Here is a 17,202-nt window from a genome sequence, read left to right as displayed (position 1 = left end):
CCCATCAGGTCTGCTGGGCCCCAGGAATTGTTTGAATCTGGTGCACGAATTTTTGCTGGCTCTGCCTTTCCCTCGGAAGCTGCTAGCTGGAGTTGCAGCAGCTGAAGGGGGCGAAGGGATGTGTTGTCAAACACCTAGTGGTTCCCAGCCCTCTCACCTGGTGGAATGGCTGCTGGTGTGAACAGTTGTGGGAGGGGAGGGACCAAAGGGCAACCAGGTGAAGAAGGCCTTGGCTGCCTCACCTCTGCCTCCGAAGAGCAGTGAGGTGGAAACACCCTTGGCCAGTCGCGCTCTGAACCCTGCAATTATCACTCATTGTGCTGTTTCCTCGGCAGGACCCGGCAGTGGCCATCCCCCAGGGGACGCTCATGGCCATCTTCCTGACAACCTTGACGTACCTGGCTATCTCTGCCACCATAGGTAAAGAGCTTACCTACAAGAATGGCGCATGCCAGGGTTGGGCCAAGACACTTCTGCTGACCCTGAGAAGCCTAGCGGGACGACAACCATTGATTTAGACCATGTTTTCTGCTCGGTCTCCCAGCGACTTATTTTAAAACGTGAACGCCTTACAATGCTGACTCGTTCCTACGAAAACACACATCATTCATTCGGAATATATACAAAACAAACCTCTTCCCTGCCCTCAGGGAAGGAGCAGGGTGCTTTGGTAACTCACTGCCACAGGAATCTTGGGTGGCACCTTTCACAGCAATGTAATTATCCAAGACTACATACACCCGGGGCTTTTTTTCAGCCGGAACTTGTCAGAACTCAGTTCTGGCACCTCTCAGGTGAGCACCATTGCCATAATAAGAGAACAAAGGAGGTGTTCATGGTGAGTTCCGGCACCTCTTTTTTCTAGAAGAATAGCACTGCATACACCACACACACACAATCCTGGGAACTATTGTTTACCCTTCACAGACCCAGCGCCCTTAACAAACTACAGTTCCCAGAATTCCTTGGGGTGGAGGGAACATGTTTTATACGCATCATGTGCATGGAGCCATAGTCTGGGGTGGAATGTTTTTACCTGGTGCCTCCCTTCCTCCATTCCATGTACCAGAGGTGCAGCTGAATCTGACACAGGCAGAGTAATTGTGTCTCCCACGGCACCTGAAGCCAGCTGGATCGCATAGGGGGCTGGCGGCACGCCGCACAGCTCGGCCTGCTCCCTGCCAACTGCCCCATAGCAGCTGCTCGACCTCCTTGCTTTGCCCCTCCCTTGCCCAGCCAATGGGGCTCTCATGGCCACAAGCCCTTCAGCTTAAAATAAATAAAAAATGGCGGCCTTTCCTCTTGCCAGGCACCTGCATGGTCCGTGACGCCTCTGGCAGCTTGAACGACACCCTGGCGTCCGCCAACTTCACCAGCGGGGACTGCGTCGGCCGGGGCTGCGAATTCGGGTGGAATTTCACCGAGTGCACCGTGGCTGGGACCTGCGAATACGGCTTGGCCAATGACTACCAGGTAGGGGAAGCCGGTGTTCCTGCCTCCCCTCCCTCTGTGGGGCAGGATTGAGGCCTTGTAGCTGCACCTTGGGTTTACTGGGGTTCTCCTCCCCCTCCCATAACACGGTTTTGTCGCCTTGCTTGTCTCTTAGACCATGAGCTTGGTGTCTGGGTTCAGCCCCCTCATCACAGCTGGGATCTTTGCCGCCACCCTCTCCTCAGCATTGGCTTGCCTCGTCTCTGCCCCCAAGGTCTTCCAGGTAATTTGGGGGAAAGCGGGGTTTGTGTGTGTGTTTGTGTGTGTGTTATCCCCAAGCTCTACTTGGAGTTCAAGATGTTAAGAAGGCACCGCCCTGTCAACCTGTCTGCCCACACCTGCCCTGTCCGTCATTTTTGCTTATGACTACCCCAGGGGTGACCCTGGCTGTCAAGTTCCTTCTAAACCCCACAGAACTCAAATTACAGGCAACCCCCGCATTTACATGCTTTTCAATACCCAAGCAACTGCACCCACGCACATTGCGCTGAACCTGGAAGTGACCTGCAAACCTCACCGAAAGGGGCAGGGGCACAAACAGGCTGTTTGCAGGCTTTCTCGGTGAGTTTCGCCAGCGCTTGTACTGCCTCGGAACCTAAACTCTACTTAAATGGGGGGGGGGCGAGTTTGGCTGTAATTGACCCTGCCTGTTATCAGCTGTAGGAAAACCTATGGTTTCTTTGTTCTGTGAAATTTATATACTGCTTGATTGTAAAGAAACCATGGAAGCACCTGGGATGAATAGAGATATCGGATTCTTATCTCATTATGCATGATCAAGCTTTCTTTAGCACCTCAGCCCAGGACTAATTGCAGCCATCAGCAGCCATTAACACCCATCTACAGGTTTACCACTCCCATCAGCCCATCTCCCATTCCCACCCACCCCCACCACCCTCTGTATATATATAGGGTCTGACACTTCTGTTTCTAGTGTATCTGAAGAAGTGTGCATGCACACGAAAGCTCATACCAAAATATAAACTTAGTTGGTCTTTAAGGTGCTACTGAAGGAATTTTTTTATTTTGGATCAAAGTTATCTCAACTTTCTAAGGGTCTGGGGAGGCTTGTCTCAACAAGAATGTTTTTAGCAGATGCTGAAAGGGAAGCCGTGGAGGTCCATGCTTAATCTCAATAGGCTTCGCTGCCTTCCATCCTGCATTGCAGGGGGTTGGTCTAGATGGCCCTCAGAGTACCCTTCCAGTTTTACAGTTCTATGATAGCATGATTCTTCCGGTCTCAATGGGCACTACCCACTGCTGGCGGGAGTTTGAAATAACTGTGAAGATCTCTCCCATCGGACATCTCCCTCCTTTCTCACTTGTGCTCCTCTCCTCCCCCCCCCAGTGCCTTTGCCAGGACAATCTCTACCCCCTCATTGGCTTCTTCGCAAAGGGATATGGAAAGAACAATGAGCCGCTGAGGGCCTACGCCCTGACCTTCCTCATAGCTGTTGCCTTCATCCTCATTGGTAAGCGAGACCACCTTCCCTCCCTTATTTATCAGACCCACAATTTACAACCCCGAAAGCTATTATTTTGCCATTGACACAGTGAGCTTGAGAGTGGAGTGGAGATTCTAAGCCTGGTCTCCCAAGTCATTGTCCAATATTCTAACCAGGACACCACACTTGCATTTGGGGGTCAGGCCAAGGCATTCCAATTTTCCCAGGCTTTGGGTCATTCGTTGAGATCATAGGGTGGTATTCAACTATGTTGAGTTTTATGCAGAGTGGACCTCTTGAAATTAATGGACCTCACTCAGCCACATGTCTTCATTTCAATAGGTCTGCACTAACTAAAACTTAGTTGCATAGTACCCAACTGTTGCATGCTTTCTGGCATGTCTCATGGTGTTCATTTTAGTAGGGTGGGGGGTACAACAATCCTTTTTATAATTTTAGGGATTTTGTTCCATTGTTTTTCTTATATACTTGATTTTTTTTTCCTGATGGGGGCCTCACTGCTTTTGTTGGTCACTTTGCGACTTTTTGTGTGTTTGGGGTTGAGGAATAAATAGGTGTAATAAATAAAATAATAATAAACAAACAAATAGCACAGGCATGAATGGTCTCCCTCGGGAGGTTGTGGACTCTCCTTCCTTGGGGGGTTTTTAAGCAGAGGTTGGGTGGCCATCTGTCATGGATGCTTTAGCTGAGATTCCTGCATTGCAGGGGGTTGGACTAGATGATCCTCAGGGTCTCTCACAATGCTATGATTCTGTGAAATTAGCAGCGTTGAGGGCTAGCTGCTTGAGTAGAGCATACAAGAGCACCGCCATCCCACCCCATCCCCTGTTCTGTGCCAGAATACAGTGCCTCCTTGTTTACCTTTCCTTTCTTTGCCTCTGCAGCGGATCTGAACACCATCGCCCCTGTCATCTCCAATTTCTTCTTGTGCTCTTATGCCCTTATCAACTTTAGCTGCTTCCATGCCACCATCACCAACTCCCCAGGTAAGGTGGGTGGTGGGCAGGTGGGCCATGTGGGAGGTAGAAATGGTGTAAGGGGGGGTATGAGGTGGGAAAGGGCAAACATGTCCTGCTGGGAAAGATGAATGAACGAACAGGCTGGACAACTTGTGCCAGGCAGGAACGGGTTGGTCTGCATTGCGCTCACAGCGAGCTTTTGCCAGATGAGCCACTGCCAGGAAGGCTGGAATGAGAAGTAAAAGGGGCAGAGGAAGGTCCTGATTTGGGCCAAGGCACTCTCCTTTTGGCTACACTTCCTCCCCTTCCCCTTTGCCACCTGAATATTCCTGCTTAAACAGCTTGCTGCATTTCCTCCCTGTGCTCCCCCTTCCTCAGAGTGAGGGAAGGAAGTAGGAAAAGAGGTTTGTGTATGCAAGGGTGAGAGGAGTGGCGTGTGTGTGTGTGTGTGTGTGTAAAAGTGTGTAAGGTATGTGTGTTTTTAGCCTTAATAATAATAATTTTATTACAGTACTTATACCCTGCGCATCTGGCCGGGCCTCCCCAGCCATTTTGCGGGTTCCAACAGAATATGAAAAACACAATAAAACATCAAATATCAAAAATTTCCCTAAACAGGGCTGCCTTCAGATGTCTTCTAAAAGTCAGATAGTTGTTTATTTCCTCGACATCTGGTGGGAGGGCGTTCCACAGGGCGGGCGCCGCTACCGAGAAGGCCCTCTGCCTGGTTCCCTGGTTCTTGCAGTGATATTTAGTCCCTGTCCACTTTTCCCAGAGTAATGTAACCATTAGCAAAGATCTCCTCTCCATATTCTCTTCTGTCTTCTCCATTTTATCCTCACAACAGCAACCCCTGTAAGGTAGGTTAGGGAGAGAGAGGGGGGGCAAATTTAACCCAGTGAACTTCATGGCTGAGTGGAAATTTGAGTGTCTTCTGAGTTCTGCACAAAATTCTGGACCCGCATGTCCAACCAGCAGACATTTGGAGGGTAATCGGTAGCCTCAAATACTTTTGAGGGGCCACGTGCATGTGTTTGTAGAGTTGTGCTAGGTCAATGATAGGATAAACCAGCGTGACATCTGGGCTCCCTCTCTGGGTGCAATACCTTTTGATCTCACCTGTGTTCCCCCATCATCACCATCCTCCAGGCTGGAGACCTTCTTTCCGCTACTTCAGCAAATGGACAGCCCTGTTTGGTGCCATCATCTCCGTGGTCATCATGTTCCTGCTGAATTGGTGGTCGGCCCTCATTGTCATCGGGATCATTGTCGTGAGCTTGGCCTACACCACCTACAAGAAACCAGGTGAGGGGAGCCTGGCGTTGGACCTGAGAAGCAAAGGGTGGGGTGGGGGTAGAACGCCCCAGATCTCCACACCTTCTTCCCAGCTTAGTTTATAGAAAGAGCTGTGAGCTCCAGGGCCAAATGTCAAGGAGTCCTGGTCAAGGCTTATTTACGAATTCTTCATCATTGTGAGGAGTTCTGTTTCGGACTCTACCACGCTGCGGGTGCTATGCCTCCCCTGCTTAAGGCAGCGTATGCCTCGCCAGTGCCAGCCACTGGAACCTTCTCAGCTGGAGGAGATTTTATTTCTTAATCCAATTCACAGAATCCCAAAGTATCATACCACATTAAACTGTCATGACTCCCCCCCCCCGCCCCGGAATAGTTTCTTAAGGGTGCTAAGAGTTGGTAAGGGAGCTCTCTCAGAGCTACCATTCCCAGAGTAGTTTAATAATAATACCTTTATTGTCAATGTACAACCTGTGTACAATGAAATTAAATTTAACAATCAATCCCTCTTCCCTGGGAACTGTAGTTCTGTAGTTCTGTGAGAGAAAGATGGGGGTTTCCTAACAACTCTCAGCACCCTTGACAAACTACACTTCCCAGGATCCTTTGGCTTTGATGCAGCTGGGCCCCAATCCGCTGATGGCCAGGGCTTGAATAGCACCAACATGCAGCTCCTTTCAAGTAGTGTGCTGCCGAGGGCTGATGGGAATTGTAGTCTGAAACTTCTGGAGGGTTGGGAAGCCTGGGCAAGGAGGGCAAATAGCCTTACGCCAGGCAAGATCATCTCCCTGTGTCCTGAAGCAGATTCTTCAATGGGGGATATCCCTCTAGGACAGGAATAGGCAACCTTGGCACTCCAGATGTTTTTGAACTACAATTCCCATGATCCCTAGCTAACAGGGCCAGTGGTCAGGGATTATGGGAGTTGTAGTTCCAAAACATCTGGAGAGACAAAGTTGCCTATGCCTGCTCTAGGTCCTTCCAGTATCTGAATCCACCACAGAAGGTAAATATGGACTAAAGCTCTTCTTCATTTCTCTCCCTTGCCCACAGAAGTAAACTGGGGTTCCTCAGTGCAGGCTGGCACCTACAATATGGCCCTGTCAAATGCTGTGAACCTGAACGACGTAGAGGATCACGTCAAGAATTTTCGGTGAGGGAGCTACTTTAGTTTATCAAGTGAAGAACAGAAGGCCCGTGAGCCAGATTTCCTTGGTGCTGTTCCCCTTTCTGGGGTGGGGTGGGTCAAAGACTGGGGAGGCACAGCACAATCCCGTGCATCGTGTTTACGCGGAAGTAACTCAATGGAGCTTGCATTTTAGGATTAGAGCCTTCAGCGTAAACTCAGAGTTAAAAATGGTCACACCCACGCCATCCATTTAAAGCACGCTTATACAATTTTAAACAGCCATGGCTTCCCCCAGAGTAGCCTCCTCCTCAAGAGGTCAGGAGGGTGGCAACACGGCAACGGGCCTTCTCTGCAGTGGCTCCCCGTCTGTGGAATGCTCTCCCCAGGAAAGTTCGCCTGGCACTTTCATTATACACCTTTAGGCACCAGGCAAAAACCATTATACACCTTTAAACCAGGCCTTGGGTTGATCTGATTTACATTCTATGCCCTTTTAAAAAAATGGGGGGGGGTGTTGAGGGCTATTGGGTTGTTGTTTTTGTTTTTATTATGTATTTTGTGGTTTTGTATATCTTGATTTTATTCTGTGAACCGCCCTGAGACCCCCAGGTATAGGGTGGTATATACATTCAATAATAAAATAAAATCCTGGGAACTGTAGTTTGTTAAGGTTACTCAGAGTTGTTAGGAGGCACCCCCCCCTCACAGAACTACAAATCCCAGTAACCAACTAAGTGGTCCCTAGTTACAGCTCTTTCACCTTCCTAGGCCTCAGTGCCTGGTCCTCTCAGGCCCACCCAGCTTCCGCCCAGCCCTGGTGGACTTTGTCAACGCCTTCACCAAGAAAGTGAGCCTCATGATATGTGGGAACGTGGCTGAGGTGAGTTGACTTGCCTTAAGTAAGAGGGCCTTGTGGGGGTTGATGGAAAGGAAAGAGGCCGGGGAAATCTGACGAGCTGGGATGCTGCCATTTTTAACAGACTGTCAATCTTTTTATTGCACGGTCAGCTGGAAGACTCCTCATGCGTCGAAAACTACAACGAGCAACTCCAGTGGCTCAGCACACGCAATATCCGCTCTTTTTACAACTTCATCACAACAGGGGACCTGAGAGCTGGAGCCAGGAGCCTCATGCAGGTGGGTGTGGGTGTGTCTTGACCTAGAGGGGTCATTTTAACGTTGGGAGTGGGGCAACAAAGGCAGAGGGCAGGTCCACACCATAGATTTACAGCGCATCCAAAGTACAAGACTTCCTCCAGAGAATCCTGGGAACTGCAGTACAGTGGTACCTCGGGTTACAAACACTTTCGGTTACAGACTCCGCTAACCTGGAAGCAGTACCTCAGGTTAAGAACTTTGCCCCAGGATGAGAACAGAAATCACGCGCTGGCGGCAGCAAGAAGCCCCATTAGCTAAAGTGGTACCTCAGGTTAAGAACGGCTTCAGGTTAAGAACGGACCTCCGGAACGAATTAAGTTCGTAACCAGGGGTACCACTGTTAAAGGTGCTGGGAATTGTAGTTCTGGGAGGGGGAAATGACAGATTCTTGGGGGGGGGGAGCCGTTTGCTTAAAATGTGCATCAGATGTGCTTAAAGTGTATGGCACGAACTGTCCGGAGATTCCAAAAAGCATGAGGGGATGGAGGACATTGATGTGCGTAGTTTGAGAGAGGAGCTCTTAATTCCCCTGTACGCATGTGGATGCTAGGGTGATCCCTCATGCAGCAAGAAGGGCCAGGGAGATCACCTTCCTGTCCTTCCAAGTCCTGCCCCTCATCTAAGATGGGTGAGAATGGAGCAAAAGCCCCAGGTCCAATCTGTGAATCAAACAAGGAACCTTAAGACCTGTGTGAGGCTTCCCCTGTGTGGTGAGCCACACAGCTGCATGTTGCAACATCTGCTCCCGGCAATTTAGTGTCTGCAGACCCCTGGACCGGCCTTGCCCACCAAGACTGGTCCCTGGTTCCTCCTGGACCATAAGAAGGTTTTCTGCGTCTAGGGACGCAGGTGGCGCTGTGGGTTAAACCACAGGGCCTAGGGCTTGCTGATCAAAAGGTTGGCGGTTCGAATCCTTGTGATGGGGTGAGCTCCTGTTCCTCGGTCCCAGCTCCTGCCAACCTAGCAGTTCGAAAGCACCTCAAAGTGCAAGTAGATAAATAGGTACCGCTCCGGCAGGAAGGTAAATGGTGTTTCCGTGCGCTGCTCTGGTACGCCACATGTACAGCCAGTAAAGCGAGATGAGCGCCGCAACCCCAGAGTCGGTCACGGCTGGACCTAATGGTCAGGAGTCCCTTTACCTTTACCTCTGGACTGGCCTTGCCCACCAAGACTAGTCCCAGGGTCCTCCTGGACCATAAGAAGATTTCCTGCTCCAGTTATGTCTTCCTCAAGAAACAAGTTCTTCCTGAGACCTGTTGAGCCATCTGGCTTGGCCTCTGGTCCCGAATTCTGCCTGCTCTCTCAACCCTGGTCCTAGGGTTTTCCCTTTGTCTTCGCCTTCTCTCTGCTTCTGAATATTGGCCTCACTCCTGGTTCTTGGCTCACCTCGGAGATCAGCCCATGATGCCCTCTGAAAAGGATCTCGAGGAGGAAGAAGGGGCAGTTGCCAGGCATAAGGACATGAGCCCTGCTGGATTTCTGTCCTTTCTATGGCTACAAGTTAATGGCAGCCCCTGTGCTTCTCTCTCTCTAGGTCTCAGGTCTCGGGCGACTCAGACCCAACACCATGGTCCTGGGCTACAAGCAGAATTGGCAGACCGACAGTCCGCAGAACCTGGAGAATTACGTGGGCATAATACAGTAAGGGCAAAGAGGCGGTGGGAAGCGGAAGCGGCGGAGGGTTTAGAAGACTGGGCTCAAACAGGTTTCAACAAGACGTACCCGGTGCTTAGAGGAATGTGAGTTTGCAAAGCCAGTGTGCTGTATGGCCCATACATTCCAGATGGCAAGACCTCTGCAAGATAATGTTTCCTCCCTTTTATAGCAGGGTTGGGGCTACTCTAGCCTTCTAGTTGTTTTGGGACTCAGTCCATCAGTTAGTCCCCGCACCCAGCCAGCATGGCCAATGGGGAAAGGTCACCTTGGCATGCCTGGAGGGAGTGTGTCGAAACCTCTGGCTATTGAGTGGCTGGAATGGAGGCACCTGCTTTTGCCTCTGGCCCTTGCCCCACCACTCATATCTGGCCCCTGGAAGGTTGCCCACAAGGCAGTGCGGTCCTCAGGATGAAAAGGCTTCTGCACTCCTGGTTTCAGCCAATTCCAGCAGCAGCAAAGAGTCTTAGTCAGGTGCATACAAAATTCAAGTGCAAAATTCAAGTGCATACAACATTCAAGTGCATACAAAATGTCTGGCAACACTTTTCCTTGGCACAGAGGCCCTGCTTTCTCGAAAGGACTAACCAGGCGGAATACAACTTTGCACATGTTCAGAGGTGCTCTCTTCACGAGATAACCTCATTACGTAGGGAAAGACCACACTGACAGCCACATGCTGTTGGGGATTCCAGGTTCTGTCTGGACGGATGCTGCATGTTGATCTCCACGACTCTCTCTCTCTCCCACCCCCCCTTTCCCCGGTTGCAGCGACACTTTCGATTTCGGCGCTGGAGTGTGCCTGGTCCGGATGCGCGATGGGCTGGATGTGTCGCGGAAGGTGAAAGCGCAAGGTGGGTGTGTCCAGGAAAAGGGGCGGGGCCTGAAAATGCTGGAAGCTGTAAAGCCTCCGCTTAGTTCTGGAAGAAGAGGGTGCTTGAAAGAGGGAGCTGTGCTTGGTGGTAAAACGCTCAACGGCGTTTGTGGTTTCTTCGTTCTTCTCCAAGGCTAGCAGAAGCAAAATAGATTTGGCAAAACAGTAAATGCTATGCTTAAAGAGAGAAAGAGTGGATGAAATATCTTAATTTGCATCATTCGTTCTGGTGTTGTTTGCTTCTTAGAAAAAAACAAAACACAGCCCCCGACTAATCCTCTCTTCATCTCTCTCCCCAACAGTGAACATGGGCTTTGAAGACTCAGAAGGAGCGCTGGGCAAAGAGAAGCAGAAGTGTAAGTTGGACGCCTTGAGTGAGGCTGCTGTAAAAAGAAAGAATGTGGTTTAGTAGAATGAGCTAAAGGAATCTGAGTAGACAAAGCCCTCACTGGCTGGGATGCTGAATGAAAGTGTTCCAGGCCCAAAACTAAGGAGCTTCAAAAATGAGGACTAGAAGCTTAAAACATACTCTTTAATTGTAAATTTTAATTTAGGTTTCTGATATTTTTATGCTTTAGTGGGTTTTTGGTTTTTTTACTGTGTGTTTTAATCACGCAGCGCCTATTTGAATTGTGGATATCTTAATTATGGATGTTCATATGTTAACTATTGTGCAATTGACCTTTACGCTAGGAAACCACTAAGAAGCCAATTTTGGCACCAAGCCTTAGATTAGTTAATTAACTAATAATGTGGGAGTGCTAGAGGGGAATCGCTGCAAAGGCTGCCCCCATTCATTTACTCTTCTCTGCAGGTGACAGCTACAAAGTAGTCGGTGCTGACACACACCTGGAAACCTATTTCCAGGGCAACCAGAAGAAGAAAAACATTGACATCTATTGGCTCTTCGATGATGGCGGTACGTATGGTTCCTTCCCAGTTTAAGTTTGCACTTATTATTATTATTATTATTATCATCATCATCATCATCATCATCATCATCATCATCATTTCGATACCACCCTTCTTCCAAAGATCACAGGGTGGTTTACAATATTAAAAACACAAAAACACATAGCATACTGACAACCAAAGCAACAGCCTCCCCGCATAGTTTAAAAGGTCCTAGAACAATTGTTTAATTCAGGCATCCCCAAACTTCGGCCCTCCAGATGTTTTGGACTACAATTCCCATCATCCCTGACCACTGGTCCTGTTAGCTAGGGATCATGGGAGTTGTAGGCCAAAACATCTGGAGGGTCGCAGTTTGGGGATGCCTGGTTTAATTAATAATGTGCTGTACATCTGAGCCCACCCCAACCTTCCTAGCAATGTAATTCCCCCCTCACTGACCGTCTCCCAAGGAAAGCCCAAACGGTACAATGTGCTCCCTTTCTAGAGGAGCGGAGGCCTTGCACCCCATTTCCTTCTGTGGGCAGGGATTTGAGCAACAAGAAAAAGCTACAGGGGACACACGGCTGTTGCTTCTCTTCCTAAATTCGGAATCCATCTTTGTGGGTGGAGGGGCTGTGAGCAGAAAGGGAGCGTTGCGTGGTCCGAGACTCAACAGGGTGGAGAGCACTGCCCTTGCAAGTTGGGCTCTACTAGCGGACTTCCATCTGGTTGGCCGCTGGGAGAAGAGGGTTTTGGACCAGATGGGCCTTTGGCCTGATTCCCTGGGGCTTCACTTACATCCTTATGACTTTCCGCCTCCTGCTTCCACAGGGCTCACCCTCCTCATTCCCTACCTCCTCACCCGCCGGAAGCGTTGGAATCATTGTAAAGTCCGGGTCTTCATCAATGGGCAGATCGCGAATGCTGAAGAGCACAGAGAAGAGTAAGAGGCTGGGATTGGGGGCTGGAATATTTTAAAAAACCAAATAAAAATGCTTGTGCTGTAAAGGAGGAGGAGCTGGTGAGCTTCTCAGAAGTTTAACGGGGCCTGCTCCAGAACCTCAGGCAAGGTCCATTGGAAGAAAGGTTGCCCTTGGGTGCCATATTGTCTCGGACACTACAAGGGCGTGGGCCATTAGTCATTGTTCTGCTTTTTGCCTGTGTTCTCCTTAATTCCAAGCTTTTATCCATTGGCTTTCTTCTCTTTTTAGACAATCAGGTTTTTGACGTATATTAATTAATTAATTAGAAACACACACACACGTACATGGGCAAACACAGAAAGTGAAGGAAATCCATGCAGAAGAGAGAATTTGGACAGGTCCATCTTTTCACATCATCATGCCACAGGAGCAGTGAGAAGGGCTGCGCTTGCTGACATTCCTCCTTGTGCACATTTATTATGTGGTTTGTTTAAGGCACTTTACGCGCCACTTAAATTTACGCTGCATTTCTTGTATTTAAGACACTTAACATGCCGCTTAAATTTATGCTGCCTTTCCTGTGTTTAAAGTACAGACAAAAATGGGGCAATGAAACAATAAAAATTGCAGAGAAAGAGTGAGAGAGAGTAAAAGGGTAGGAACCATCGCAACCACAGTGAAACGTCTTCGTACCTTCTGGTCTCCTCGAGGTTGGTAGAGAAATACTTGTCCCCTTTTCCCCCATTCCCAATTTCTGTCTTTCTCATCCTGATTTGCAGGATCCAGCTTTTGTTGAACAAATTCCGCCTGGGATTCACCGAGGTCGTGGTGCTGCCTGAAATAATGTGGAGGCCGGAAGAAACAAGGTGAGTGCCCTGGGTCCGTCCCCCCTCGTTCTCTGCTCCCTGAGGTCTTTGTCTCACAAATAATCCCTCTGCCCCAGCCTCAGACAGACACTCCTGTTCTAACTCAGCAGCCCTCAAAGCTAGTAGCTTTTTGGGGGGGGGGGCTTTTTCTGCAACATGTCACTGATGCAATAATAGCAGTGGATTCATACCCATCCACACCGTTGGGAGAATGCTCTGGGCTATCAGCAGCCACACACACACACACACACACACAGGATCTCCGAGCATAGCTCTGGAAAAGGCACCCCCTTCTTCTCCAGGGCGCTCCAACGACATAAATCAACTTGATTTATGCACACTAGCCTTCTCTCTTGACACAACAAAAGAAAGAGGCATCGTAGTTCTAAACTACTATTTATTTACACTATATTACACAAGTGGCAGGGATGCAGGTGGTGCTGTGGGTTAAACCACAGAGCCTAGGGCTTGCTGATCAGAAGTTTAGCGGATCGAATCCCTGTGAAGGGGTGAGCTCCTGTTGCTCAGTCCCAGCTCCTGCCAACCTAGCAGTTCGAAAGCACGTCAAAGTGCAAGTAGATAAATAGGTACCACTACAGCGGGAAGGTAAACAGCGTTTCCGTGTGCTGCTCTGGTTCGCCAGAAGCGGCTTTGTCATGCTGGCCACATGACCTGGAAGCTGTACGCCGGCTCCCTTGGCCAGTAAAGTGAGATGAGCGCTGCAACCCCAGAGTCGGTCACGGCTGGACCTAATGGTCAGAGGTCCCTTTACCTTTACATTTTATATTACACAGACACATGACACACTCTCTCTCATCCAGCTCCGATAGAGAACAGGCAAAAGTGAAAGTACATCACATAATACATACAGATAGGGCTATATCCGGTTCATTTGCAGTATAAAAAAGCTACAGGAAATTACAGGGTATGAACAGATTGGAAATGAAGCAAGATGTCTGCGTGGAAACCTCTGCAGGCACAAACAGTATTGAAAGTGGAATCATGTGTAACGGCCCCAACAACATAACAAGTACAAATCATTGTGAAAGTGCAATAAAAACAGAGGCTTGCCTGGAGCGGCATTTAGTGCAAGTTCCTCTTGTTACAATTCTTGCTCACCAGTGGTCTAGCAAGGTTGCGTATTTTGTGAACGATGAGCGCTCCACAAAATGTGTGAGGCTGTTTTGAAATACACAGCTGTTACTCAAGTTGCCATTTTGAGCTTGGGATTTTCACCCAGGAGAGAAATAGGGCAGAGCAAGAGAATTAGTCAAGGCCCACATCTGCAGCCCTTAGCTTTGCAGTGAGAAAGAATCTTTTTCTTACTACTGTCCCTAGTGGGTTGGGACATTTCAGGGTCTTTATGACTTTTTGCCGTTTGTTTTTTTTTAAAAAAAAGTCTCACAGATTCCTCCCTTGACTTTCCCATGCCTCTTGACAGTACTGCTTTGACGAAACACTTCAAGCAAGCAAAGGCAGACTGGAAAACAGATGTCTAGACCATTTGTATATCTATATATATTTAAAGCTAACTTCTGTACATTCATACATTTTGAAAGCAACAGGTTTGGTGCCTCCTTGCTTCCCCCACTTGGGAGTCTGTGCAAAAAGCCTCGAGGTTCCACCGCCAAATTGTTCCATAGGCCTTGGTTGTTGTTTCCACTTAAGAATACAGTTCCTTCATGTGGTTTGGGCCCTTCCTCCCGTTTCTCCATTTTGCTCCGCTTGTCTTGACTTGTTCCTCTTCCCTCTCCGCCCCCCCACCTTCCTATCATGGCAGTCGCAAAGAATTTGAGGACCTCATAGCTCCCTTCCGGCTCAATGAAGGCCAGAAAGGCCAGGAAACCGTGGAAGAGATGCAAAAGGGAGCGCCGTGGAAGGTCACGGACGAAGACCTCCAAGTCTACAAGAAAAAGGTGGATTTTTTGTGTGTAGATTCTCTCAGTGTTTGAGGGTCCTGGCGAGGGGGTGCCTTAATTCGGTTCATATTAAAAGTCAAACCTACCTAATCCGCGCTTCCTGAAACAATGTGCGAACCAAAACAAAGCCGTCCTTCGTAATCCGAAGTGGTGGGAGTCTTCTGGACGCCGGTAGCTTCCCATTCTGGTTCCAATAGGGCGAAAGAGTCTACTGGGGTTTAAAGGAGCATGAAAGGGGGAAGGGGTGACCAAAATTCACTTTTAACACGCCTCTCCTCCCCCTTTTCCAACGTGCCGTCTTCAGTCTGAACAGCACATGCGTCTGCACGAGATACTTCAAGACCACTCTAGGAATGCAGCCCTCATTGTCATGTGAGTCAGTTCCCTACTTTCTTCTTCTTCAAACATTGAGGTCCCTGAATGGGGTGGTTTTGCCCCCATTTGCCCCTGTCCCATGATTCTTCTGCACACACCCCATCGGGTTCCTTCTGATTTCTGACAGAAGATCCACACCAGGCGGTTGAGACGTAAGGTACAGCCTTCATAGGAATGGGGAACCTGTGGCTCTCTAGATTTTGTTGGACTACAACTCCCATTATACCTGACCATTGGTCATGCTGCCTGGGGCTGATGCGAGCTGCAGTCAATAACACCTGAAAGGCCACAGGTTCCCCATCCCTGCTCTAGGGCAAGGTTTGCCAAATTTTATATATATATTGTCACAGGACGTTTGTTGTGACTACTCTAGAGTAACGACTCTCCACATTCTTGCCTTTTAAGGTTTTATTAAGTGCAGTCTATATACAGTGATCCAGCTATACAGGGTACATCTTTCTAGTCCGAACCAGAACCCGAGAATGGCGCGCCCCGCGTTCTCTTCCAGCATAAGAGTCTGGGCACGCCAAATCGTCTTCCCCGCCTTCTCCTGCGTAATTCCAGAACCGGAGGAGGGAAGAAGGGCCTCCTTTCCCTGTTTTCCTTCTCCCCCTTTTCCTCCTCTCTCTCTTCCTCCCCTATGTGTAGCAGGGGCTCTCCTATGCTGCCAGAGCCCTGTCTCCTCCTTTCTCTTTCCTCACTCGACTCTTCCCCCTCCCCGCTGGCTTCGCTGCTGGTGGAGGAGCTGCTCCTCAGGATGGAAGGGGGCTGTCTGTACTCCCTGCCCCATATATATATATATATATATATATATATATATATATATATATATAGGCTACAACTCCCATCATCCCTAGCTAGCAGGACCAGTGGTCAGGAATGATGGGAATTGTAGTCCAAAAACAGCTGGAGAGCCAAGTTTGGGAAACCCTACTCTAGAGGCTTGTAGGCCTGGTGGCAAACTCTCTCAGGGTGACCCCAGGCTACCAGCTGCTGGTCCCCATTTTTCTGAAAGGTGGGTGAAACAACAGTCCCATTCCCCATGTTGTGGTGGTGGTGGTGAGGGCCACATATATTCCATTTCTGCTCATGAAGAAAATTTGGCACTGGATGCAAAAAATTCAGGAGCTAGTTCAAAAATAAAAGTATTGGCTTTCTGAATGCAAGTTCCTAGCGCACAAAACTGCCTTTATACTAAACATTGGGTCCATCTAGCTCAGCATAGTTCACACGGACCGGCAGCAGCTCTTTTTGAACAGGAAACGTTCTTAGCCCTACTTGCATATGAGAGGACCTGGGACCTGCTACATGCAAAGAGGATAATCTACCACTAAGTTATAGCTCTTCCCTGGAATAATTTGTTCCAGAGGAGGGGGACAAGCGTCAGTTTTTTTATAGCAGTAGCTCCTTTCTTTCCCTCAGTGCAGAACGTTGGCTGCCATAGGCCAAAAGAAGCCTGGGCCTGGTCTAAAGCAAACATTTTAAATGGATTTCTTACCCACAAACAGCCCACCCTCTCTCACATGCCTTCCCGTTTTATTTATTTATTCCACCTTTCTTCCAAGGAGGCATACCTAGGTAGTTCTCCTCTTCCTCCCCACTTTATCCTCACAACAACCCTGTGAGGTAGGGTGAGGCTGAGAGTGAGTGACTGGTCCAGGGGGGGGATTTGAACCCCGGTCTCCCGTGTCCTAGTTCAACGCTCTTAACATTCTCCCTACCCTCCCTCTGTTTTTCTAGGAGCCTCCCCGTGGTACGGAAAGGGGCCTGCCCAAGCGCCCTCTACATGGCCTGGCTCGAGATGGTCTCCAAGGGCCTCCACCCGCCGGTCGTCTTCATCCGAGGCAACCAGGAGGATGCTCTCACCTTCTACTGCCAGTAGGAGGCAGCGCTGTATCAGGGGAGTGCCATACGAGAGACTATTTGAAGCCTCAGTTGTGACACTGCAGCCTCACTGCTAACACAGACTCCAGAGACAGGCATATTTTGGCTCTGCCACCAGAAAAAAAATAAGCCAAGGGACTGCTTTCCATATCTCCAAAAAGCAGGGACGTGTTCGGAGGGGATTCTGCAACCAAGCGTTAAGTTTCCCCGTTTCCGTTTTCCAGGATTGTACCTGATGGACTAAGTACTGATTTCCTGGGGGTTCCGTGCTTCGAAGCCTGGGAGCATCTGTAAATATTAAATACGTTTTAAATA

General features: G+C 49.1%; 1 protein-coding gene across 1 annotated transcript in view; it reads left to right on the top strand.

Moving 5' to 3' along the window:
* LOC118095256 (solute carrier family 12 member 3) overlaps window positions 1–17,202 on the top strand; it is a 34,323-nt gene extending 17,121 nt beyond the window's left edge. The window contains exons 10-27 of the mRNA XM_035136352.3: window positions 336–420; window positions 1,310–1,473; window positions 1,607–1,714; window positions 2,840–2,963; window positions 3,845–3,946; window positions 5,069–5,224; window positions 6,266–6,365; window positions 7,110–7,221; window positions 7,350–7,478; window positions 9,034–9,140; window positions 9,924–10,006; window positions 10,329–10,382; window positions 10,841–10,945; window positions 11,752–11,863; window positions 12,623–12,709; window positions 14,490–14,625; window positions 14,933–15,000; window positions 16,744–17,202. Of these exons, the coding sequence (XP_034992243.3) occupies window positions 336–420; window positions 1,310–1,473; window positions 1,607–1,714; window positions 2,840–2,963; window positions 3,845–3,946; window positions 5,069–5,224; window positions 6,266–6,365; window positions 7,110–7,221; window positions 7,350–7,478; window positions 9,034–9,140; window positions 9,924–10,006; window positions 10,329–10,382; window positions 10,841–10,945; window positions 11,752–11,863; window positions 12,623–12,709; window positions 14,490–14,625; window positions 14,933–15,000; window positions 16,744–16,885 (1,974 nt within the window). The 3' untranslated portion in view covers window positions 16,886–17,202. The remainder of the gene's footprint in view (window positions 1–335; window positions 421–1,309; window positions 1,474–1,606; window positions 1,715–2,839; window positions 2,964–3,844; window positions 3,947–5,068; window positions 5,225–6,265; window positions 6,366–7,109; window positions 7,222–7,349; window positions 7,479–9,033; window positions 9,141–9,923; window positions 10,007–10,328; window positions 10,383–10,840; window positions 10,946–11,751; window positions 11,864–12,622; window positions 12,710–14,489; window positions 14,626–14,932; window positions 15,001–16,743) is intronic.

Source organism: Zootoca vivipara, chromosome 12 (genome assembly GCF_965207765.1).
Source record: "Zootoca vivipara chromosome 12, rZooViv2.hap1.1, whole genome shotgun sequence".
Lineage (NCBI taxonomy): Eukaryota > Metazoa > Chordata > Lepidosauria > Squamata > Lacertidae > Zootoca > Zootoca vivipara.
Note: the sequence above shows the minus strand (reverse complement) of the source record. Positions and strands in the feature narration are given on the sequence as shown.